Raw genomic sequence first — 25,802 nt, 5'->3', positions numbered from 1 at the left:
CTGTGTTACTAAGAACAATTATCTTGTAAATCAGCAATGGGAAACCTCTGGCCTGTGGGCCTGATATGGAACTTCAGAGGTTCCTGATTTGGCCTGCTAAACATCTCTCCATCACCTTCTTGCCAATCTGGCCTGCTGAGAAATAGCTGTGCCTCACTGCTCCACAGTGCTTCCCTCTCCAAGGATTTTGATCAGCTGAAGATTTGGATAATGAGCCCCAGCTAAGCTACTGCTGGCATGCAGCCTGTAACTTTTCAACCCAGGGCCTGTATGTTGGCCAAAATTAGTGCCTCTCACTATCCCTAAAAATTTTGGGTTTACTTGATTCATGCATTTGAACTGCATAGTGTGACAAACCCAGACCTACTGGGATATGTCACACAGTTACACTAAGCTGCCACCAACCATTCCCTATAAGAAGTCACACAGACCAGGGATGGATTTTTTAAACAATAAAAAGAATAAGGTTTATTTAAATACACACAGGGTAAAATAAAACAATCAGGTGAATAAGAATAAAGTAACGTGGCTTATTCTCACTCATACAAGCATACAGTTTGGTTCACCCAGAACCCTTAACTTGAAGCACAGACCCTGAACCTATCAGTTCTGGCTAACCAACAGACACCTGAACCTATCAGGTTGGTACTCTGACACACAGTAGTACCCTGTCTGACATACAGACTCCCACAACAGCTTCTTCTTCCCAGCTGCTGCTTCGTCACATCCCAGTGTCTCTCAGCATCTCATAAACTCTCCACACACGCTTCACATATTTATACAGTACAGCCCCTCCTCCTGATGTCCCGCCTTCCACTCCCCATAGGATGGAACTTTCCCTCCAAACCCATGACAGACAGGTAACATCAGTGCTGTATGTAACACCTCCCCTCTTTATAAGTTGTTTTGTAGGGGGAAAGCTAACGTGCTTTTCACCAAAAAACAACCTGAATAAAATACACAAAAACAGTTATACATACCATATAATACTTACTTATCCTTACACTCTAAGTTAACCATAGCAATTATGCATTTAAACATTTACCATCTACATTACATCAATTTACCTTTATTCATACAAACCAATTCAAAAACAGGTACATTTTACTTTTTGTCATCATTATATACACATAGTCCATGTTCTTTCGCCGTCTTCATTCTTCAGGTCTTCTTGATAAGGCGTCAGCAACACAGTTCACTGACCCTCTGACCACCTTCACTTCAAAGTCATAGTCCTGTAGGTTTAAAGCCCACCTCATAAGTTTGCTATTGTGGGTTTTCATTGTCTTTAACCATTGCAATGGTGAATGGTCAGTACACAGAATAAAATGTCTTCCCCAGATGTAAGGCTTGGCCTTCTGGATCGCGTAGACTATGGCCAAACACTCCTTCTCCACGGTTGCCAAATGTCTCTCACCTTTTTGAAGTTTCCTACTCAGGTAGGACACTGGATGCTGGTCACCATTCTCATCCACCTGGCACAGAACTGCTCCTACCCCGCTGTTAGACGCATCGGTGTAGATGATGAACTCCCGGTCGAAGTCTGGAGCACGCAGGACTGGATAGTTGATTAACGCCTCCTTCAACCTCTGGAACGCCGCCTCACAGTCGCTGGTCCACGGGATGCGGTCATCAGCCTTCTTCCTCGTCAGATCGGTCAGCGGAGCCGCAATCTCGCTAAACCTCGGGATGAACTTTCTGTAGTAGCCCACCAACCCAAGAAATGATTTGACTTTTTTCTTGGTGTTGGGTCTAGGCCAATCACGAACTGCTTCTAATTTGGCCTCCAGGGGTTTTATCATTCCTCCCCCTACCATGTGACCCAAGTATTTTATTTCTGGGCTACCCAGCTGACACTTGCTGGCCTTTACTGTTAGCCCTGCTGCACTTAACCTCTGCAGCACTAACTCCAGGTGTATCAGGTGATCTTCCCAGGTATTACTGAAGATCCCTATGTCGTCAATGTAGGCCACTGTAAAGTCACTGAGCCCTGCCAAGGTCTGGTCCATCAGCCTTTGGAATGTGGCTGGTGCATTTCTGAGACCAAAGCTCAGGACTCGAAACTCATAGAGACCAAAAGGGCTGCAAAAGGCAGTCTTTTCTTGATCCCTGGGATCAATTCTTAATTGCCAATATCCCTTTACCAGGTCCAATGATGAAATGAACCGACAACCCCCTATGGTTTCAATCAGGTTGTCTAGCCTGGGCATTGGGTAGGCATCAGGAGTGGTTACACGGTTTAATTTCCTGTAATCGACACAAAACCTAATGCTCCCATCAGGCTTGTCCACAAGGACTATCGGAGAGGACCAAGGACTAGAAGAGGGGACGATTATGTTCTCCCTCAGCATCTCGTCCAGCTCCTTCCGCACCTTGTCCCTATAGGGTCCCGTTACTCGGTATGGGGATACTGCCTGCGGGGGTGCATCCCCTGTGTGGATCCGATGCATCACTCCCTTCACTATCCCCGGCTTGTTGGAAAACACCTGTTGATATTTACTAAGCAGCATTTTTAGTTCTTGCTGCTGGTCTTGGGTGAGTGCAGGACTGATCTTTACCTCCTCTGGGTTGTATTTTACTTCCCCTCTACCCTCCCAGAAGGGTAATTCAGCTTCCTCACTCTCAGCTGCTTTTATCGCGAATAAAACCCTCTGTTCCCCTCTGTAGTAGGGTTTTAGGGCATTCACATGAACCACCCTCCTTGCTTGGTTCTCCTCCTGCTCTATTAGGTAGTTCAGGTCTGACATCTTGGAAATGACCCTATATGGTCCTGCCCATTTGAGCTGCAGTTTATTCTCTCTGCAGGGCCTAAGCCAAAGCACTTCCTCCCCTGGGTCAAAGTGCCTCTCTCTAGCTTTGTGGTCATACCATGTTTTCTGTCTGACCTTCTGAGCTTGCAAGTTTTCTGCTGCCAGCTCTAGATTTCTCTTTAGGTCATTCATCAAGGTGTCTATGTATGTCACAACGTCTTGTGGGTCATCCTGGGTGACCTGCTCCCAAATTTGTTTGATCCAATCAAGGGGCCCTTTCACCCCTAAGTGTGCAGCAAACATGTCAGAGTGACCCCTTTGTAAGATCATGGGGCGATACTTTTCAGGTACCACCAGCTGACTTCTGATCCCATCTCCCCCTTTTGAGATATTCCTCAGGGTTTCTCTATATAAAATCCCCTTTTTCTCCAGAAATCTCACTGGGGTTTCAGGTGTTTGCTGGGCGTCAGTCACCTGTTCAAAGCACTTTTGGAGAGTGGCGTCTGCCTTTTGCTCCTGTCCAAATCTGCTGTCTGTGGTTAAGGTTTCCACCACAGCTTCTGAACTCCCCTCTGCTTCCGTCTCTGGCTCATCATTACCCCCCTGAACTGTCCCTGTGGTGGCTTGTGAGCGTGTAATCACTAGCACCCGTTTCACATGTTCAGCCAGGTCATTTCCCACGAGCACGGCTGCTGGCAGAGTCGATGAAATTGCTAGCCGCCAAGCTCCCCTCCAGCCTTGAAAGTTGACAGGTACCTCTGCTACTGGCAGAGAGATCACCTGCCCTTCAATCCCTGCCACCTTCATGCTCTCATTTGGGATTATAAACTCCCTAGGAATAATATCTGGATGGCACAGGGTTACCTGGGAACAAGTGTCCCGCAGCCCCCTATACTGACGGTCAAGTATTCCTACGTCCACCCCTGCTGTCTCAAACAACTGAGAATCTGTTTTCACCAGCAAGCAGCGCTTTACCTCTATAAGAGGACCATTTTCCTCAGCCTGATCAGCAGAGGTAGCTGTTCCAGACTGAGTAGCCATGGCAACAGGCTCCCTCAGTGACACTGAGCCTTGCTCTTTCTGGACACAGAACACAGCTTTTGGCTTGGTCCCACTAGACTCCTGAGGCACCATTCCTTTTAGCTGCTTTAATTTCTCACACTCTGAGATTAGATGACCCTTTCCCTGACAGAAATAACATTTTCTGGTGTATTTTGATTCTCTCTCATCTTGTTTTGGTTTTCCCTCCAAAATCTGAGGTCTTGGTTTCATTTCTGAGGGCTTCCCTTCACCATGGGCCCCTCCCCCTTGCTGGCTTTTCCCTGGTCCCTGAGAGTACTTGCTGTAGGTTTCTTTGGGTTTACCCACAGATTTCCCCTCACCCAAGGGCTTTCTTATTTGAGAAATAAAATCTGCGATCTCTGAGGCTTCTGCCACAGACCTCGGTTTCCTTTCCCTCACCTGGAATTTCAATTCCCCATGCAGGACTGAATAGAACTGTTCCAGTGCTATCAAGTCTTTAAGCTGCTCATAGGTCTCTGTTCCTTCCTGCGCTAGCCATTTCTCAAGCAGCCTCACCAATTGGGCCCCCACTTGGGTAAAAGTCTGTTCTGGTTTTTTGGTGAGGGACCTGAATCTTTGTCTCAGCTGCTCTGCATTTATCCCATGTCTGGCAAACACCAGTTTTTTAAACTCTGCAAAATCTTTCATCAGTTCCTCAGGCATCTCGGCATAAACCTCAGCCAGGCTACCACTGATTAAAGACCGCATGATGGTCATCTTCTCAGTTTCCCTCACTGAGAAGTCCACAAACGCTCTTTCCACTAAGGAAAAGAACACCTCAGGACAATCTCCCTTGTGGTACACAGGGAATTTCTTCAGGTCAGCCTTAGACAATTGGCCTCCCTCAGAATCCCTATTATTATTATTGTTCTGGTTCATCAGTTCCAGTTTTCTTAATTCAAACGCCATTTTCTCTCTCTCCAATGCCAATTCAAATTGTCTCTGTCTCTCTCTTTCTCTTTCCTCCACTTCAAATTGCCTCATCCTCAGTTCATGCTGTTGGGCTATGAGCAATTTTCTGAGTTCTGGGTTCTGCTCTCCTGTGCTGTCACCTTGCACTGAGCCAAATTCATCCTCAGAACCTTGGTCAATCTGGGGGTCTTTCACTTCACTCATTTCGGCCATCTGGCTTCGAGTCAAGGGCATAATCCCCCCTCAGAACAGGCTGCTTTAAAAAGTCAAGCCTCAGAATAAAACGACCACTTTTTTCCTTCTTGCCTCAGAACCAGCTCTCCCTAGAGATTGCTGCTGTTCTTCAGCACTAACTTGCAACAGTATCGAGTCAGAGCCTACCCCCCTCTGCTGGGCCTCTCAGCTGGCAAGCTAGATCACTGTTGCTACGCAGTTTTGCCTCAGCTTTTTCCCGCCAAAACTAGGCTGCCTCAGAGCACCTTAATCTAAGTCTCCCCAGTTGGCACGTTCTTCTACTAGCGCACCTCCCCGTGAGGTACACCTAGAAGATTACCTACGCGCCTCAGACTGTCCCTGACTAGACCCCCCTTGCTCTGGGCACACTTGCCAAGGCTTTGCTGGACCACTGGACAACTGGACCAGTCGTATCCCACACGCTGGACACCAATCAATGTGACAAACCCAGACCTACTGGGATATGTCACACAGTTACACTAAGCTGCCACCAACCATTCCCTATAAGAAGTCACACAGACCAGGGATGGATTTTTTAAACAATAAAAAGAATAAGGTTTATTTAAATACACACAGGGTAAAATAAAACAATCAGGTGAATAAGAATAAAGTAACGTGGCTTATTCTCACTCATACAAGCATACAGTTTGGTTCACCCAGAACCCTTAACTTGAAGCACAGACCCTGAACCTATCAGTTCTGGCTAACCAACAGACACCTGAACCTATCAGGTTGGTACTCTGACACACAGTAGTACCCTGTCTGACATACAGACTCCCACAACAGCTTCTTCTTCCCAGCTGCTGCTTCGTCACATCCCAGTGTCTCTCAGCATCTCATAAACTCTCCACACACGCTTCACATATTTATACAGTACAGCCCCTCCTCCTGATGTCCCGCCTTCCACTCCCCATAGGATGGAACTTTCCCTCCAAACCCATGACAGACAGGTAACATCAGTGCTGTATGTAACACATAGCACCAAGATATAATGTACTAACTACAGTGGTTCTATAGCCAATTTATTTGAATTAGTTTAATAGATTTGTTTGTTTAGAATAGTTTTACCCCACCTTTCTTGTTAAAAGGACCCAAGACAGCTTACACCATTGTTGTCGTTCTTTAGTCGTTAAGTCGTGTCTGACTCTTCATGACCCCATGGACCAGAGCACACTCATGGAGCCCAAGAATGTAAAATCTGTCACTGCCTCCATATCTTCCCCTTCTATTTGCCAGGAGGTGATGGGACCAGTGGCAACGATCTTAGTTTGTTTGATATTGAGCTTCAGACCATTTTTTGTGCTCTCCTCTTTCACCCTCATTAAGAGGTTCTTTAATTCCTCCTCACTTTCTGCCATCAGAGTGGTATCATCTGCATATCAGAGGTTGTTGATATTTCTTCCTGCAATCTTAATTCCGGCTCGGGATTCCTCCAGTCCAGCCTTTTGCATGATATATTCTGCATAAAGTTAAATAAGCAGGGAGACAATATTACAGCCTTGTCATATTCCTTTCCCAATTTTGAACCAATCAGTTGTTCCATATACAGTTCTGACTGTTGCTTCCTGTTCCACATATAGGTTTCTCAGGAGGCAAGTAAGGTTGTTTGGCCACTCCCATTTCTTTAAGAACTTTCCATAGTTTGTTGTGGTCCACACAGTCAAAGGCTTTTGCGTAGTCAATGAAGAGGAAGTAGATGTTTTTCTGGAACTCTCTGGCTTTCTCCATAATCCAGCGCATGTGAGCAATTTGGTCTCAACTTCCTCTGCCCCTTCGAAATCCATCTTGTACTTCTGGGAGTTCTCCGTCCACATACTGCTGAAGCCTTCCTTGGAGGATTTTGAGCATAACCTTGCTAGCGTGTGAAATGAGTGCAATTGTACGGTAGTTGGAGCATTCTTTGGCACTGCCCTTCTTTGGGATTGGGATGTAAACTAATATTTTCCAATCCTCTGGCCACTGCTTAGTTTTCCAAACTTGCTGGCATATTGAGTGTAGCACCTTAACAGTGTCATCTTTTAAGATTTGAAATAGTTCAACTGGACTGCCATCACCTCCACCGGCCTTGTTGTTAGCCATGCTTTCTAAGGCCCAGTTGACTTCATTCTCCAGGATGTCTGGCTGAAGGTCAGCAACCACACTATCTTGGTTGTCCTGGACATCCAGATATTTCTGGTATAATTGCTCTGTGTATTCTTGCCACCTCTTCTTGATGTCTTCTGCTTCTGTGAGGTCCCTCCCGTTTTTTTCCTTTATCATGTCCATCTTTGCACAAAATGTTCCTTTAATATCTACAGTTTTCTTGAACAGATCTCTGGTTTTTCTCTTTCTATTATTTTCCTTTATTTCTTTGCACTGTTCATTTAAGAAGGCCCTCTTGTCTCTCCTTGCTATTCTTTGGAAGTCTGCATTCAATTTCTGTAACTTTCCCTGTCTCCCTTGCATTTTGTTTTCCTTATCTTCTCTGCTATTCGTAAGGCCTCGTTGGACAGCCACTTTGCTTTCTTGCATTTCTTTTTCTTTGGGATGGTCTTTGTTGCTGCCTCCTGTACAATGTTATGAACCTCCATCCATAGTTCTTCAGGCACTCTGTCCACCAAATCGAGTTCCTTAAATCTGTTCTTCACTTCCACTGTGTATTCATAAGGGATTTGGTTTAGATTATACCTGACTAGCTCAGTGGCTTCTCCTACTTTCTTCAGTTTAAGCTTGAATTTTGCTATAAGAAGCTGATGATCAGAGCCACAATCAGCTCCAGGTCTTGTTTTTGCTGACTGTATAGAGCTTCTCCATCTTTGGCTGCAGAGATCATAATTTGATTTCGGTATTGCCCATCTGGTGATGTCCATGTGTAGAGTCGCCTCTTGTGTTGTTGGAAAAGAGTGTTTGTGATGATCAGCTTCTTCTCTTGACAAAACTCTATTAGCCTTTGCCCTGCTTCATTTTGAACTCCAAGGCCGAACTTTTCTGTTGTTCCTTTTATCTCTTGACTTCCTACTTTTGCATTCAAGTCCCTTATAATGACAAGAACATCTTTCTTTGGTGTCAGTTCTAGAAGGTGTTGATAGTCTTCATAGAATTGGTCAATTTCAGCCTCTTCAGCATTGGTGGTTGGTGCATAAACTTGGATGACTGTGATGTTGAAAGGTCTGTATTGGATTTGTATTGAAATCATTCTATCATTTTTTGAGATTACAGTGGTGCATCGCATAGCGAGGTTAATCCGTTCCGGATTAACCTTCGCTATTTGAAAACTTCGTTAAACGGGAAGTAAAAAGCCATGTTTAATGCGTTCCAAATCGGCTGAAAACTCACCGTTTAGCGAAGTCTTCCCATAGCCAGCAGCCATTTTCGCGCCCTCGGTAAGCGAGGGGAGGGTGCGAAAACGCTGCGCGCGGCCATTTCAGCTGTTCCGGTGGCCATTTTGGACCCACCGAACAGCTGATCCGCAGGTCGCAAACCGAAGGTCGGTAAGCGAAATGCTTACCGACCTTTGCTATGTGAGTTTCGCCCATTGGGGCCATCGGTAAGCGATCTCATTAGCGATCGCGGAAACCGCATCGCTATGCGATTTCGTTGTTATACGATGCGCTCATTAAGCAAGGCACCACTGTATACCCCAGTACAGCTTTTCCCACTCTTTTGTTGAGGGGTACTCCATTTCTTCTACGGGATTCTTGCCCACAAGAGTAGATATGGTATTTGTCTGAATTGAATTCACCCATTCCCGTCCATTTTAGTTCACTGACGCCCAGGATGTCAATGTTTATTCTTGCCATTTCCTGTTTGACCACCTCCAGCTTACCAAGGTTCATGGATCTTACATTACAGGTTCCTATGCAGTATTTTTCTTTGCGGAATCGGACTCTCTTTTCGTTTCCAGGCATATCCGCAGCTAAGCATCCTTTCGGCTTTGGGCAACCACTTCATTAGCTCTGGAGCTACTTGTCCTTGTCCTCCACGCCTTCCAACCTGAGGGTCTCCTCTTCCAGTGTCATATCTTTTAGCCTTTTGTTTCTGTTCATGGGGGTTTCTTGGCAAAGATACTGGAGTGGCTTGCCAGTTACTGCTCCAGGTGTATCGCATTTAGTCAGAACTCTCCACTATGACCTGTCCGTCTTGGGTGTCCCTACACAGCCTAGCTGATAGCTTCTCTGAATTACTCAAGCCCCTTCACCATGAAAAGGCAGCAATCCGTGAAGAGGGCTTACACCATTAGAAGACAATATTAAAACTAACAATAGTTAGTATACAGATACTAAAAAAGATCAAACAAATGCCACACCAAAAACATAAGCTACACTGAAACACATTCAAAGCAGTAAGGTACAACCAGCGATTTAAACACTCTAGTCAGGCAGCCAGTCGCTCAGGGAAAGCCTGTTTAAAGAGAAGGGGCTTCACCTCCTTGCAGAGGGAGAATAAAGATCATAGTCTCTTGTGAGAGGGAGTTCCAAAGTCTGGGATCAGCAACAGAGAAGGTCCTCTCCTTATTCCCACCAAATGCACCTGGGAAGGTGGCAGGACTGAGAGGAAGGCCTCTCCTGATGATCTTAACACTGAAGTAGGCTTATAAAGGGAGATTTGGTCCTTGACATAGTTTGGACCCAGGCCATTTAGGGCTTTTATAGATTAAAATCAACACTTTGAATTGTGCCTGGAAACAGATTGGCAGCCAGTGAATCTGTTGTAAGCAGGGGAGGGGGGGAGTCATCTGATCAGCCCCAGTTAGCAATCTAGCTACTGTATTTTGGACCTGCTGAAGTTTCCTGACATTTTTTGGAGGCAGCCCCACATAGAGAGGGTTGCAGTAATCCAGTAAGCTTTGTGTCACCATGGCCAGATCAGGCCTCTCTAGGAATGGGCACAGTTGGCACACTAGTTTTAATTGTGCAAATGCACTCCTGGCCATCTGCACTCCTACAAAAACCTGGGCATCCAGACTCAGAGACAAATCGAGTAGCACCCCCTAACCTGCACATATACGTTTTCAGAGGGAGTGTAATCCCATTTACCACAAAACTGCATTCCTGTTCCTTGACCTGCCTTTTAACCAACCAAAAGCACCTCTCTCATTTCTGGATTAAGTTTCAGTTTATTCACCCTCATCTATCCCATTACTGACACTAGACATTGATCTAGAGCTAAAACAACTTCTTCAGAAGTTTAGATGGTAAGGAAAGATAAAGTTGGATGTCATCCACATGCAGGAGGCACTGAACCCCAAAACTCCAGATGACCTCTCCCAGTGCTTTCCTGTAAAATAACAGGACACAAAACAGAACCCCAAGGGACCTCATAGGCCAGGATGTCAAACAGCTGTCCTCAAGCACCACCTTCTGAGTTCTCCCGTCCAGGAAGGACTGGATCCACTGTAAAACAGAGCCTCCAAGACCTATCCCAAAGAGATGGGGCAGATCTGCATGATGTTACCAGAGATTTAAATTGATCCCCCCCACTTCCCATCTGTGGTGCCCCATGGCCCCCTAAAGACCACCTAGCACTCTGTCAGAGAGTTCAACAAGCCACTTACCTACTACCTTTGCATTGGGACAAGTCCCAAGACCTCAGCAGTGTGTAGCGTAAGCCCTTTGAACAAGTCTGACCTTAAAAGAACACTTTACTTTTACCCAGTACTTTGCAAGTACAGGCACATGGGCTTTGTGATTCCTTAGAACTCACAACAGCTCAGTTAGGGAGGATTCTTAAAAATAGCTAGTTTGTGGCCCTCTCCACCTCCTGGATTTAGCCAGACCCTGTTGTTCAAAAGACCAGTCCTTTTGTAAGAGTTTTTATAATTAATTTTTATTAGAAAAATAGAGTTTCATAGAATCCGTTTATATTGCTAAAGCTTTGGCATAAAGAATATATTCAAAGATCATGACAGTTAAATAAAATAACTGTTTCCCATTAAAATGAAGGGTTCCATTCAGTCCTTTTTTTCTTTCTTTCCATAGACCCCAGAAGTGACACCAGCTCAGCCATTCCAGAATCCATTTTTGGAGTTTGATATACCTATTCACAAAGGAGTCATAGATGATGTATCTACTGATTATCTTGGATTCAAACAGCACTGCTGCTTATTCTGGGGAAGTGCCCTTTCATTCTTGGAACAAGTTGCAAAAATTCTGAAAGACTATGTTGTGCCCTTTGCTGTCATCATGGGAAAGAAGGTGATAGAAATGATTCCAGATTTTGAACTTAACCAGAGTCTAACCAAGGAGGAACTGCTCATGGTGATAAAGAATGTGTCAGAGGTCAGAAAGATCTTATATCAACCTGGCCAGAAATATAAAGGCCAAAAGGGCACTGAAATGGCAGCCACTAAGATCCAGGCTACTTGGAGGTGCTACAAGTTAAGAAAAGCCTACATCCAGTTCAGAAGGCAGCAGTGGGCCTCGGGGGTGATTGTCATCTCTTGGCTTGTGCATGTCCACATGAGGCGTGTCCGTAAGATGCTGAAGGAATCACGACAGAGGCACCTGGCGAATTTCTATATCAGAGCCAAGGTATACCCAGGGCTAGCTATTTTGGCAGCGCTTCTTTTTTACAAAATGCTTGAATGATTGCAATAAAATTTCCCATGCCCCCTCCTTCATTTAGCTAAAATCCCAGAAGTACTTTCGGTTTTATCTACTTTGTCAACTCCTTTGGTTTTTGTACACAAAATAGAAACATTTTACTTATGCTTTGATTTCATCCATTTGAGAAAATATACAATTGCTGAAATTTTGTTGGCAGAGATGTGCTGCACAACGAGAATGATGCAATCAGCAATGAAATAATAATGGTGAGGATGACCATCATAGGCATCCTTCAGTCTCGAGAGACCATGATAACGTGCTCTGTATGGAGGACTTCAATGCTGTATGCGAAGCTGGAGTGTGCTCTGCAGAGCACGAAGCCTGGGAAAAATAATATGGAGGATAGGCTGTTACCCAAGCAGCAAATCCCCCCTCTCCACGTCGCTGAAATAGTCCAATGGAAAGGCAAGAGCCAATACAACTGGTTCCAGTGGCGTCGCAGGAGTTGGCAGAATGACACGAACTGCCTCCGGGACTCCGGCTCTGTATTTTGCCTTGAGGTTTACAACTGAAGCCTTTTCCATCAGTGGATATAGCCACAAGGCAGTGGAGGTTTGAAATCGGAGTTTTCCTTCTCTTAGATGGGCTGCCTTCCCAGGCTGATGAGCCTCACCTACCTGGGAGGATGACCATAATGACCATCATCATGTCTCGTTCTAGTAATGTATTTAAACAATGGCTGAAATCCTGTAGTGCAATTTTATGCTGTGTGTTGATGTCATAAGTCATGACTGTGCCATGGCGGTTTCAGACAATAAAAAGCTTCCTAGATGTCAGCCCCCCCCCCCAATTGTTTTCTGGATCTCCGGGTATCCCTTATGTCTTGTAGCAGCCTTTGGAAGCTGCTGAATGGGAGGCAGAATGATCTCAAGCCAGAGAATTGCCACCATTGATACTGGCTTGAACTGGCAGCAGTGATTTTTCTGGCTTTAAATTGTTCTCCCTCCTGTTCTGTGATTCCCAAAGGCTGCCCCAAGATGAAGGGGGTCCCTAGGGTCTGATACTTGGGGTTGGGGTTCGCTTTAAGAAGCTCCAAAATGGTCATGGCACTGCTGGCACCCCATGTTTCGTGGCATAAAATTGCACAACAGGGTTTTAGCCATTGTTTTAAATATGTTCCTGTAACCAGGCATCATGATCATCATCATTATCACCATCACAACTATCCCTTCATTAACATTTTTAAATCTCCCTGAGCATCTTACAAAATTTGGTTATAAGGGAGTCTCAGCCATCAGGCTTATAGTTTTAAAGGTACAACACAAAGGTAAAGGAACCGAGAGGGTGGAAGAGCATTGCAAGAAACAGGGTATGGCAGCTGATTGTGGCAACCCTGCTGAGCTTTCCCTCGGCTGCCCAGCAATGTGTAGATGTGGGAAAGAATGGCATGATATTTGCATGCCTTGTATGGCTCTGTCTATCCGTCCAGCTTATTAGCTGTCATCCGTGTGGGACAAAATACACTGCTTTGGTTACGGGGGTGGTGGTGGTGGTGACATTAGATTTCCATAGGCATATAGTAATTTAGAAAAGGGGAAATGCCACTTTCAGAAGAAAACCCATTTTTGTCTTCACATCTAATTTGTTCTTAGTTCAGTTAATAAATCTTATCTGCTTTTCCTTCCTCTTCCCTGTACAGCTGCATTATGCTTCTGATAGGGGATAAAAGAGTCTCTTTTGCCTCTGTGGTTATCTCTACTTTGTCAGAAAGTACTTAAGTTTGCAGACAGGCTTTTAATTAGTGATCACCATTTCATTTATGTTTGCTTTCTCTTTTTTCTTCCCTCTTTTTTTCATTCATATTCTGTTAATTAAGTGATCAGCCTCTAATCTTCCCCTGCCAGTAGCTTCATGTAGCCATCTAATTAAATTAATTGGGGAAGATGTTTTAAGTATGTGATTAAATCAATTAATATAATTTATGCTTGGCTTAACTGTACAGTGGGAAAAGAGAGGAAGGAGGGGTGTAGCAGCTGAAGTTTGACTGGATTGTATCTGCCGCAGCTTCCCCCCTGTCACTGATCAATGCCTTCTCTTGATTTTTAGCATCTGGCCGCCAACTGGAATCGCATCAGGACCTCTAGGAGGACCATTATCCATATCCCATCATTAGGTATAACGCTTTTGTCTGTGGATCTATCAGCAACCTCTATTACCCACCACATTATGACTCCTTGATTGAGTTCAAGGAAGGCCCTTGTTTTATTCAAATTGGTCTCGGCAGGAAAATGTTGTCAACATGATGAGAGTAATAACGCAGTTCCTTCACTTGAAACGCTGTTTAATTTGGGGATTAAGCAAATAAAGTCATTATGTAGAGGCTGCTATTCAGTGGAGAGGTGATTTGCTGTAATTCGCTTTCATCTGTATGAAATGAACTAAAAAGTTGTGTGTGTGTGTCCCCCTCCCCTCGCTTCTTGTCCTCCTCTCCCCTCCTTTCCCCTTGAAATAACAGATAATATTTCCAGTCTCTTTTAATGGCAGGAGAACCTTCTTTGTTGCTATTACACCAATAAACTGGGATGATGCTAGCACTCTGTTTTTAATCAAATGTGCAGTCAAAATGATAAGCTGCATTCTCTGAAATTATTTAGTTCTAATTACGAGCAGATGGGATGCTTTATTTCCACCTTGGGCGCCTGAGCAAAAGGAAATGCTGTGTGCACAAGAATAATTAAGAAGTTGAATGGGGGGGTTGCTTAAATAATCTGCAGTTTCATGTTAATTAGCACTAATGTAATTATTTAATTACATATATGAATTAGGGGCTTTAAAGGCATTTTCCTAGCAAGTGGTAAAGCAACATAAGATATTTCTGGCTTTTGGAAAGAACACCTTTCTAGGAAATTGCAAAAAGTTTAATCTATGATCTCAGCCAGCTTGGAGATCCAATTAATTTTGTGAAATAGAGTTGGTTTAATTTGAAGGGGTGAAAAATAGGAGCCACTTCCCCTTAGTGCATATATAAGGATTTAAATATGAAGAACTTTTTGAAAAGCAACAGACTCCCTGCCAGTGATCAATGTGTGAATGGGGGGTATAATTGGTGTTTATGTGTGAACAGACAATACAAACATCATTCATGAACAACCTATATTATTCAGACATTTTTCTTAAAAGTCTCATGTGAATTTGTCACCTTGGCTTGCAACAGACAACAGAAAGTTCTTTTACATCTTAGCATAATGTTTTAAAATTTTCTACTGCTTTTGACCCCAAATGCAAAGTGAAATAAAGCAAAAAATTTATAGCAGATGAGCTAATATATTTCAGCCTTTAACATCAGATGTCAGCAATGATGTTTTTAGAAGTCCTTTCTAATTCATTGATATAATAAAAATAGATGAAGATCTTTCTTCAAGTGAAATACATTAATATATATATCCGTTTGCTTTCTGTTACCTCTAGCAAAATATACAAATGTTATTGGAAAATATGCAAATGTCTTGAAGACTCGTCTAAAGAAATTACTTTTTCTCTCTCTTTTTTTAAAAACATTTGACAGAGAAATATGAGTTATAACTAATAGGGTAGAAACTACCCTTTTCTGGAGCATCTGGAGTTTTAAGAGACCTTTCATGTTTCAGAAGTGACTTTTTTTGCTCGGTCTGATACCTAGAGTAATATGAAAAAGATAGTACACCCTCTTTGAATGCTATGGTTTTACGTATCAGGACATAACAAAAATCATCTGGTCCTTAGCAGGTCTGAAAATTAAGTAAATACAGACTCAGATGAATAACAACACATGACATATTACATCGTGTCATGATTTGATTAACAAAATTAAAGCTAAACTGGAGAAGCCATGTGCGAAAAACTAGATAGACCCTTACTGCTTCCATAGGAATTAAGAGGCTAAGTAGCAGCCAGGTTCTGCTAACTAAATGCTCGTGAGCAGAGGTGTTAGCAGTTTGCTGGTCTGGAACATTCAGGTGGTTAACACAATGTTAAGGAGGAAACAGATCAGCAATGATCGTAGAGAAGCAATTGTATCTGCCCATCAATCTGGGAAGGGCATTAAGGCCATTTCCAAACAATTTAAAGTCCATCATTCTACAGTGAGGAAGATGATTCACAAGTGGATAACAGTCAAGATAGTTGCCAATTTTCCCAGGAGTGGACATCCAAGCAAATTCAACCAAAGGTCAGACCGTGCAATGCTCAGAGAAATTGCAAAAAAACCAAGGATTACATCTCAGACTCTACAGGCCTCAGTTAGCATGTTAAATGTTAAAGTTCATGCCAGTACAAATAGAAAAAGACAGTGTAATGTGCCGTGTGTTGTTATTCATCTGAGGTTGGATCTACTTAATTTTCAGATCTGTTAAGGACCAGTTGATTTTTATGATGTCCTGATACATAAAGCCATAAAATTCAAAGAGGGGTGTATTTTCTTTTTCACCATTACTGTAGGCGACAAAATGGATTTACATCGAAATTATATATAGTCAAATTCTGTGGAAATGTTCCACTCTGAATCAGTTATATTTAGGTCTGCAGAAAAAAAAAAAACACTGAAATTTTATGGTCCTGGAACATATTGTTTGAGTTATGGGACGAGGTGGTTTCCCCCATCTCCTGGAATCCTGTGATACTTGGAGGGAGAGATCTGAGGTTGGGACCCCTGGAGATGTCCCAAGATGAGTGAAAATTTAGATATGCCTCAGCGCTTGTTTAAATTGCCTATAGTGAGAGTATTTGGTCATGAAAATGGAAATGACACCAAACAAAAACAGCTCCAGTTGGAGATTGGGCAGATTGAGCCCTCTAAGACATTCACTCTGCCAGCAATAGTTTGGCAAGTCTTTGGATCTATCCGATATCAAAGTTCCCTCTCCTTTGCTTTCTGTCTTTACAAGTGCAACATAAAGCAGGAATGGATTGATTGATTGATTGATCATAATTTCAGTTGCTTACCACACTTTCTGGACAGTTATAGAGACCGTAATATAAATAAAACTCTGTCTCTAGCTGGAAAACCTGCATTTAAATAAAAGAAACAAATTTAAGATTTCCTATCACTTGCAGCTAAATCTGAAATCTGTACATGCAGGCAGCATCATTATTAGGTCAAACACAAAAGGCACAAAATTGTAGGAAGCATTTGAAATCTCCAAATCTTATCATTAATCAAGATGTTATGGAAACTAGGTTGGGAATGTAGAAGGAAGGAGGAGGAGAATGTTTCTGATTTGATGATGAAGTTGAAATGGTGGAAGAGTTGCAGACTTAGGTAAATTAGATGTGGAGTATTTGAATTTTTCAGATTACAGCTGAAACCTGGAATAAAATACAACAGTTACTCAAATTTATCTCTGCCTTGGTGAAAACAGTTTCCTTCCCAAAGTAAAATGCAACGTAGTTGATTTTGCTAACAAAGCTATACAGTATATAAAGTTGGGTTGGTGTTTGACTGTGTATTTTTCTGATGTACCAGCATGTGTTGTCCTATACAGTATCAACTTATATTTGAGTCTCTCTAATTTGCATTTCTACTGAATAATGCAATGCACATCGTTGTTGTGGGTTTTCCAGGCTGTTTGGCCATGTTCTTAAGGTTTTTCTTCCTAATGTTTCGCTAGTCTCTGTGGCCGGCATCTTCAGAGGACAGGAGTCAGAACTCTCTGTGCTCTGTTGCAGTTTGTTGGATAGTTGAGTATGTATAGCTGTGGGGTCAGCTTTTGTCCTTTTTAGGAGATTGGGTGATTATGGTGATCAGTGTGTTTTTGTTGTGGGTGTATTGTTATAAGGGGGAGAGATGATCTGTCACTGTGATTGATGGGTGTCGTTAGCTAGTCTTTTTTGTGCAGTGAGCACTGGTTCATGTGGCTGTGTAGAGTTCGTTGACCTTTTGCAGACTATATTTTTCAGTGCTGGAAGGCAGGCTTTGTTTAATTTTAAACTTTCTTCTTTTTTGTTGAAGCTCTGCTGGTGTTTGTGAATTTCAATGGCAGTGTAACATAATGATTGTTGCTGTTGTCCAGTACTTCAGTATTTTGAAATAGAATTTCATGTCCAGCTTGTTTCAGGGCATGTTCAGCTACTGCTGATTTTTCCAGTTGTTTTAGTCTGAAGTGTCTCTCATGTTCTTTGATTCTGGTGTGAATGCTGCATTTTGTGGTTCCAATATACACCTGGCAACAACTGTAAGGTATCCGGTATACTCCTGCCGTGGCGAGGGGGATGCCTTTTGTCCTTTGCTGACCGTAACATTTGTTGTATTTTTGTGGTGGGCCTGAATACTGTTTGTAGGTTGTGTTTTTCAAAAGTTTCCCCATGCGGTCTGTGACCCCTTTGATGTATGGCAGAATTACTTTATTTGTGGGGGCTGATTTTCCTCTTCAGTTTGGTGTTGTTTTTTTGGTTTGGTGGCTCTTGTGATTTCATTCTTGGAATAGCCTTTTGCCTGTAGATGGTTGAGTTTCATGCTGATGGTGCCATACATTAAAGGGGTCACGGGCCGCATGGGGAAACATTCACACCAGAATCAAAGAACATGAGAGACTGAAGTACTGGACAACACCAGCAATCATTGTTAAACTGCACAGGGAAACCATTGAAAGCACTGTAAAATACAGCCTGCAAAAGGTCAACGAACTCTATCCAGCACACAAAAGACCAGCTAATGACACCCATCAATCACAGTAACAGATCATCTCTCCCCCTTATCACAACAATACACCCACAACAAAACACACTGATCACCATAATCACCCAATCTCCTGAAAAGGACAAAAGCTGATCCCACAGCTGTAAATACTCAACCATCCAACAAACTGCAACAGAGCACAGAGAGTTCTGACTCCTGCCCTCTGAAGATGCTGGCCACAGAGACTGGCTAAATGTTAGGAAGAAAAATCTTAAGAACATGGCCAAACAGCCCAAAAAAGCTACAACAGCCATCGGATCCCGGCCATGAAAGCCTTTGAGAATACAATGCAATGCATGCTCTGAAAGATAAACACCTACAAAGGCTGCAAATCTTGTACCTATGTACCTGGAAATAAATTCCACTGATTTTATTGGGATTTACTTCTGAGTATTCAGATGGGATTGTGCTGTTAATCATTTTTTCTTTTCTTTTCTTTTTTCAACAAAAAGACCAAGCTAGCTTTTATTAAGCGTGTATTTGTATACATTAAATAATTTTTATCTTTCCCTGTAAGGTTAGCAGATTGAACCTTAAGTGGCAGGACATACACTTCGAGTACAGTGAATCACTCAGTTCACTATACCATACTGGGTTATCTAAGAAAAATATATATTGGCCGTAATAGTAATACGATAGCAGAAAACGTGTCATTAAACTGATATTTCTTGTTATGTTTTGCCAATGTTTGCAAATGTTTCAGCTTTTGTACAAGGTTTACATTTCATAAAGTGTAAAGATACAACTCAAACAAGGACATCTGTTTTTTTAACAGTTATAAAAGCAAGGCATGCTAGTTTTATTTCTCCTTAAATATATAATAAATTGTTTTAATTGAAGAAGTGGATGAGGGGATTTTAAAGGTGAAAAATGAAGCATACAAGCTATCTTTTTTGATTGCTGTGTAGCTGCTGAAAATTGTTACTTGATTCATGAACAAGGCTCAGCTTTAATGGTAGTTTGTTGCAATTTAAGGAACATGTTCTGAGAATGCGATTGTACAGTGATGTCTCGTTTGACTGTTAATTCGTTCCAGCGAAATTGCTGTAGAGCGAAAACGTCATCAAACGAAACTAAAAAACCCCATTGAAACGCATTGAAAACCCCTCAATGTGTTCCAATGGGCTGAAAACTCACCGTCCAGTGAAGATCCTCCATAGGGGCGGCCATTTTCGGGTGCCTGTAAAGTGAAAAATGACTCCTAAACACAGTGGGGAGACATTTTGTACACCCGGTGGCCATTTTGAAAACCCAATGATCAGTTGTTTTGATCGTCGTAAAGCGAAAATTGGTTCCTGAAGCAGGGAACCAATCATCGCAAAGTGGGAAAACTACATTCAAACCTCACTGTCAAGTGGATTCATCGTTAAACGGGGTAATCGTAAAGCGGGGCACGACTGTAGCTATTTTTTAAAGCTGCCCTTACTTTTAATATAACCTTATTTAAAATTATACATAGACTACTTCTGAATTGAAAAAAAAATTATTTGAGCAGCTGGCTCTTTCTCCAGCTTCATATACTTTATATTCAGCTTACAGTAGTTGGTTGGCAAAACACAACTACTGAAGCTGGAACATTTCTTATATCTGCAGTATAACTTTAGTAAAGTTCAAATCTTTTTAAAAAGTTGCCCATTTCAAATGTGTTAGTATGCTGAGAGACATCCACAGATCACATTGTATGAGCAAAGAGCATGTTGGCAGAAAAAATTATTTTGGAGCAAATTGGAACAAGTTTTGTACAACTGTATTATCAACAGTTTGATAAAAAAGAGGGAACAACTGGGAGTCTTTTATACAGATGCTTCCTGTATGTCATGGGAAGGGCTACAGTTTCAGGTGAAAGCATCAATTATGGAAAAGATGCTGAGGCTGCCTTTCCAAAAATTTAGCACAATATAACATCCCTAAATTATCAAACAGCTCCTGAGAGTTATGTCCTTAGTATGATAGAAGGTGAATGATGATCGATCTGGATCGCTTTGTTGCGGTGCTGCCAGTAGCTCCAGAGAAGAGCCCTCTGGAAAAAACTGGAACCGTCCGGTTCAAGATCCCTTTTTGAAATGGGGATTGAAGGAGAGTCTAGGAGAATTCTCCCTGAAGCAGATGGTGAGCAGCAGAAGGAGAAGAATGGGAGGCAAACCCGGACTTCTTCCCTCTGAAGAAATCACCCAGCATGGATCGAGGCGGGAGCCATATTTGGCACTGAGCCGTGAGTAGCCCTTTACCAGGGGAGAAAAGAACAACTAATATAAGCTTAAAATATATAACAACTAAGTAAGCTGAAGCCTTTGATTTATGAAACAGCCCCATTAAGCTGAAAATAAGAATGAAAATATTTGGCTGAAAGAAGAAAAGCAGCGGTGAGCCTATCTTATCAGTCTGCCTCAAAAGCGAGACTAACTCTTAATAGAGCAGACTGATTTCAAAGACGAGAGAGTGAGACGGAAAAATAAATCCCAGACGGTAATACCATCAGACAGGATTCAAGAGACTTGAGTTTTGTGAATGCAGTTTGGCTTGGACGTATTTCTCTTTTCTCTTTCCTGGACTCTGTGAACTTTTGATAATAGAATCTGGTGGTTTTCTGGAGAAGAAAGAAGGAGCTGATGTGGTCGACTAGACTGAGGAGTATCAATGGGTTAATAGAAAGATCAGATGGGCTTCAAGGACAACTACTGGACAGTCTGAGACTCTGTGATTGTTGTTTTGGTTTGTTGGACTGTGTGTGAGTCTGATAATAGCAGCTTGCTGGACTCGGAAGAAGAAGAAGAAATAATTGTGCTACGGTTCAATTTGAATTTGAATTTGCTGGGTTAAAAGTTGATTTTTATATTATAATATTTGGATAAAGATTGGAGGGAGATCTAAGGGGAGGTTTATGATTAGGGGTTTGGATTGTTGATAAAATTGTAGAAAATGTTGAAGGATATCTAAGGGGCGATTATTGTGGTTAAGGACATAGTATCATCTATACAAACCCCACTTATTTGAAAGCTCGAGATGGCCCCCCCAAAATTTAAGACATCAAATGGAGACTTGGTCTGTGAAAGTTCAAAGTTTAGGAATAGTTGTACAAGAAATAGAAAAGGAATGGCAGATTATTATGCAAAAGACAATAATAACAGGGTTCCAGCAAGTGAATGAAGGTCTTAGCAAAATAGAAGATCTGATGATAGTGATGAAAGAGGGGACATTAGATGAAAAACAACAGTTAAATGAAGTTGCACAAACTTCAGAACCAACTTTATTGGGCATGACACCAGGTAACATAGATGGGATAAAGAGTCATCCAGTGACCTATGCAGCTTCCAAAATTAAAAAGCATTATGTTAAAAATCTCAAGAAAGCAGAGATACTAAAGTAAGAGAAACTTATTGGGAAAATATGGGAAATGACAAAAATGGATATCCTGTCAGATAGGCTGAAAGAATGTTCAATTCAAAAGAAAACTGAACGATGGGATGTATTGTATAAATGGCTGCAGTTACCAGATAGTGTTGGAGTAACATAGAATTAAACTAAAATTAAATTATAAGATGAAAGTAGGAGGGTAATCAAATTGTGAATAAGCAAAAAGTTGATTTGTTATTGTAATATGAGTTGATCAGATGATTGTACTGTATACTCTGTGTTCTCTTATCCCCCTAACCATTTTCCCTTTTCCCTATTCCCCCTTACTTTTTGTATACCCTACCCTGTTTTTAAATAAATACTAAAAAAAAGAAGGTGAATGATGATCCAGTGATGGGATTCTACCAGCTGTTTGTCCTCAAGAACATTAACAACAAATGGATTTGTTCCAATGACATATTTAGACTGGTTCTCTACAACTCTCGTTGAAATTTCTGCTCTCAAATGAGGCTTGCTCATTTCAAATTTGAGAGAAAACAAAAACTTCATTTGAAATTATTTGTAACTTGATGATTGAAAGAATGTGTTTGTCACACTATATGAAGTAACAATATATAACAACATATCCACTCTGTCAGATATAGTTGTCTCTTGTATATCTATTACATAAAACACCCAGTGTATGCATTTTGTTAAAACATGAATTTAATGGCTTTAGTATGAAAGACCAATAATGTAGGCTGCATTTATGACAAAATATATTTTGTGATTTTAAATAATTCTCTTCTCAGATGCTTTTTTTAAAACGACAGAAACTACTGCATTTGTTACAAGTGATGCAAAAACTCTAAATTGAGGACCTTGTATAATATGCTGCCATGTCCAGTTTTCCCCATTAATTGATGCAACTTCTAGGACATTTCCTGCTTATAGTAAACAGTAGTGCACATAATAAGCAAATGCAGTGATTTTTTAAAATGAATGCATCCTCCCATTTCCTTAATTGATGCATCTATTTTAAAAATTGATGCAAGTTTTGTAAATGTGATATAACTTTTTGGTCTATGATTTGGGGGTTATCGTGTTGCAAAAAGAAGTCTTACAAGTTAAAAGGATGGCTTTGATGTTATCATGATAACATAAGCAGTTCTGATTTGTCACACAGCTCTGTGAAAACTGTGTGTGATATATGATTGTGGAAGTATTACAATGTAATCTCTTGACCCCAATCCTGAAACTGTATTACTTGCTGAACAAAAATCCAGTTGTTGCTGTTCAGTTCTTCTTCACACATATGCAGAGCTTGAGACTTACAAAGGTGGGTCCTTAACTCAGAGAACTCATCATCACAGGGAGATGGGTGATGTGATCCTGGATCTTGAGAATAAAACCTGATTTCAGCCCTGGGATCAATATGGCTTTTTGTCATGAATCTGCAACTATTACATCTGCAGTGGAATTACATTTTTTTCATTTTAACCCAAGCTTTTCTGCATCTTTGATGATCTTAGCACCTCAGCTTCCTATATGTATATGCTGTAGTACACAGTGATACGTGGTGATACCTTGTGGCCTTATAGACTTATTCCAGTTCTATGATTCTGTGACCACAATCCGTTTGATGTTTCCAGAGTAGACCATCACTCCATTTAGGTCACAGGCACATGGACCAGGTGTGTGTGAACTTGCTATTCAGCAGTGAGCTTATCCCTATTGTGCCCCACTTTAGGAATGCTAAGCCCCCGCCCCACCCTAAAATCAGAACAATTACTTCAATCATACGTATTGCCATGGCTATTAGAATTTTCTTTCTCCGGACTATCTTTGAAGGTTGGTCTCAAAGTAATTTACAAATTAAACTTCTGTAGAAACTTAATGATTGGCATATTGTGCTTTCTCACTTGGGATGGTCAAAGTGCAGAAGTAGGAGAAACCTCTCAGTGGTGGAAAGTGATGGGCAACCTTTTATTTATAGTTGTGGCTGTATTTTAGTTTGCTTTCCTGAGCAGCACCTGGAAATGTTTCACCAGGTTTTCTCCTAGCAGGTTGTACTCTGATCTTTCAGATAATCCAGGCCACCTGCAAGGATAACTCAGGCTGCCAGTTTAAGGGCCTTTATCTGGATGTGCCCTGCTACACCACAGGAATTGTTCTCCTAAAAATGTGTTTAGGAACAGAATAGCAAAAAGTCCTTAAATTAAGAGAATTGATTCTGATTACATTCTCACACCTTCTTCCACATCAGCCATGATAGCCTGAACAGAACTGTTTAGAAGCAGTCTGTTTCTGAATACTAAATGTTAGAAACAAACAGTGGAAGGTAGCTGTTGCCTTCAAACGCTAACTGAAAGAATCTGGCTGATCCCTGTATTGGATACAAGATGCTATGCTAGGTAGCAAAGCAGTTCTTATGTTCTATAATTAATTCTCAGTAATCAAAACCTCATTCTGCTCTGCCTTCCCCAGAGTCGAACATATAGCCGTGTGCCTATTCATACAATCCATTAACTGCAACTATTCCATGTTGTAGCATTTCTACTGAAATTTCATCTCATTTCCATAGATTCAGGTATCGTTAATCATATGCAGTTATATGAAAAATCCATTACTTTAGTCTTGTTAACCATTCAAGAACACACATTGAATCTGCTACTGTTAAGCAGCATTTGCTATTGATTTTGTGACAACTTTCCCCTGCTGCCAATTGATTTTGTTCTTTGTTTTGTTTTGGGGTGTGTTTTTTTACACAGGAACATTTTTAACCAGATACAGTGGTGCCTCGCATAGCGAGGTTAATCCGTTCCGGATTAACCTTCGCTATAGCGAAACATCGCTAAACGGAATAAAAAAAGCCATAGGCTTGAAAACTTCCTATGGCTTGAAAACTCACCGTTCAGCGATGTTTCTTCATAGCGCCACCATTTTCGCGCCCTCGTTAAGCGAGGGCAGGGCGCGAAAATGCGGCGCGGACCTTCCGGCGGCCATTTTGGAACCGCCAATCAGCTGTTCTCCCCGGCTTCGTTATGCGAAGATCGCTAAGCGAATCGCTTAGCGATCTTTGCAAAGCGAAAAAACCCCATAGGGGCCATCGCTGAGCGAATGCTCCAGCGATGGCCCAGAGTGCCTCGTTAAGCGATTTCATCGCTCAGCGAGGCACTCGTTAAGCGAGGCACCACTGTATTAGCATCAGCTAACTTTCAAAGTCCTTTAGTAGGAGAGCTGCTAAAGATGTGCTGTACAGAAACCATTCTGAGAGGAATCATTAAATTGGTTTGAAGAAACAATTCTAGTTTGGGTAGCTAATATATATTCTATTTACACATTTTTCAGGACTATTAAAAAAAGGTATGCCATCCACCAGACATTTTGCACTGAGGAGCCCCAGGGAAGTTTTTATTTTAATGAATGAAAAGTATTCAAAAGAGGTCCCTGGTGGATTGTGTGCAAAGTGATCCAGATGTCATTGCAATTAAAAATTTAAATTTACATTAACAAGAGAAGAGTAGAATGTGACACTTAAGGTCATTTTGTTTGAACAGAAAATATTTGTCTAGTTATGAGTTGTATTATGAGTTGTATAAACAAAAGATACTTGCTTCTATAATAGAATGTGATGAGAATAAACTATACTGTATATTACACATAGTTTTGGGTACAGACCAAAATTAAACTAAATAATATTAAACCTCTTGATTTAACATTGTCATCCTCTGTAACAGACAAGATAATTATATTTGTATGCGAGGTTACTCAGAAAGCAATGGTTTAAAAATGTCTTCTATTTATTATCTTCAGTTATGCAAACCTTCTGTTCCTTAGATTAGCTTTACCCTGCAAAACTGATGGCAAACAAGACCATTAAAAATCTTAAATTAGGAATGCTATGTTTGATCTTTGGGATGCCTAATTTCACCTGCTTTTGAATAGTATTACAGGAAAATGTGAGTGTTTTTCATGGTCTCTGAATGCACACAAATGTGGATGTATTCTGCTGAGGTACTCGGTGCCACATGTTCACTATGAGGGGGGTCATAGTGAACATGTGTAGAAACTCTAGAAGATTGCAAAAGTCTTTGCGCAGATGCAGAATACACCCACTTGTGCAAATTCACAGATGACCCCTCGAAGAACCAGAGTTACAGGTAAGTAACTTCTCCTTTTTGACAGATAAAGATTCTTTAAAAGGATTAGAATTTCACTAACATTAAAAAAATAGTCGGCTGTTGCACTTGCTGTTTAATGGAAATATAATTT

General features: G+C 41.5%; 2 protein-coding genes across 4 annotated transcripts in view; one reads left to right on the top strand and one right to left on the bottom strand.

Annotated features, from left to right (window-relative positions):
* The window catches only part of IQCH (IQ motif containing H), a 151,946-nt gene that overhangs the window by 28,679 nt on the left and 97,465 nt on the right, over positions 1-25,802 (top strand). For all 3 annotated transcript variants that reach the window (XM_078380876.1, XM_020810020.3, XM_072981829.2), the window contains 2 exons: positions 10,916-11,467; positions 13,589-13,655. In XM_078380876.1, coding sequence (XP_078237002.1) covers positions 10,916-11,467; positions 13,589-13,655 — 619 coding nt within the window. The remainder of the gene's footprint in view (positions 1-10,915; positions 11,468-13,588; positions 13,656-25,802) is intronic.
* Positions 442-5,934, bottom strand: LOC144584552 (uncharacterized). The gene is made up of 2 exons (XM_078380877.1): positions 3,225-5,934; positions 442-2,486 (listed from the first exon to the last, which is right to left on the bottom strand). Exons 1-2 carry the CDS (start codon positions 4,956-4,958, stop codon positions 1,155-1,157), a joined length of 3,066 nt encoding a protein of 1,021 aa, XP_078237003.1. The 5' UTR covers positions 4,959-5,934; the 3' UTR covers positions 442-1,154.

The sequence above is a fragment of the Pogona vitticeps genome, chromosome 12 (genome assembly GCF_051106095.1).
Source record: "Pogona vitticeps strain Pit_001003342236 chromosome 12, PviZW2.1, whole genome shotgun sequence".
NCBI lineage: Eukaryota > Metazoa > Chordata > Lepidosauria > Squamata > Agamidae > Pogona > Pogona vitticeps.
Note: the sequence above shows the minus strand (reverse complement) of the source record. Positions and strands in the feature narration are given on the sequence as shown.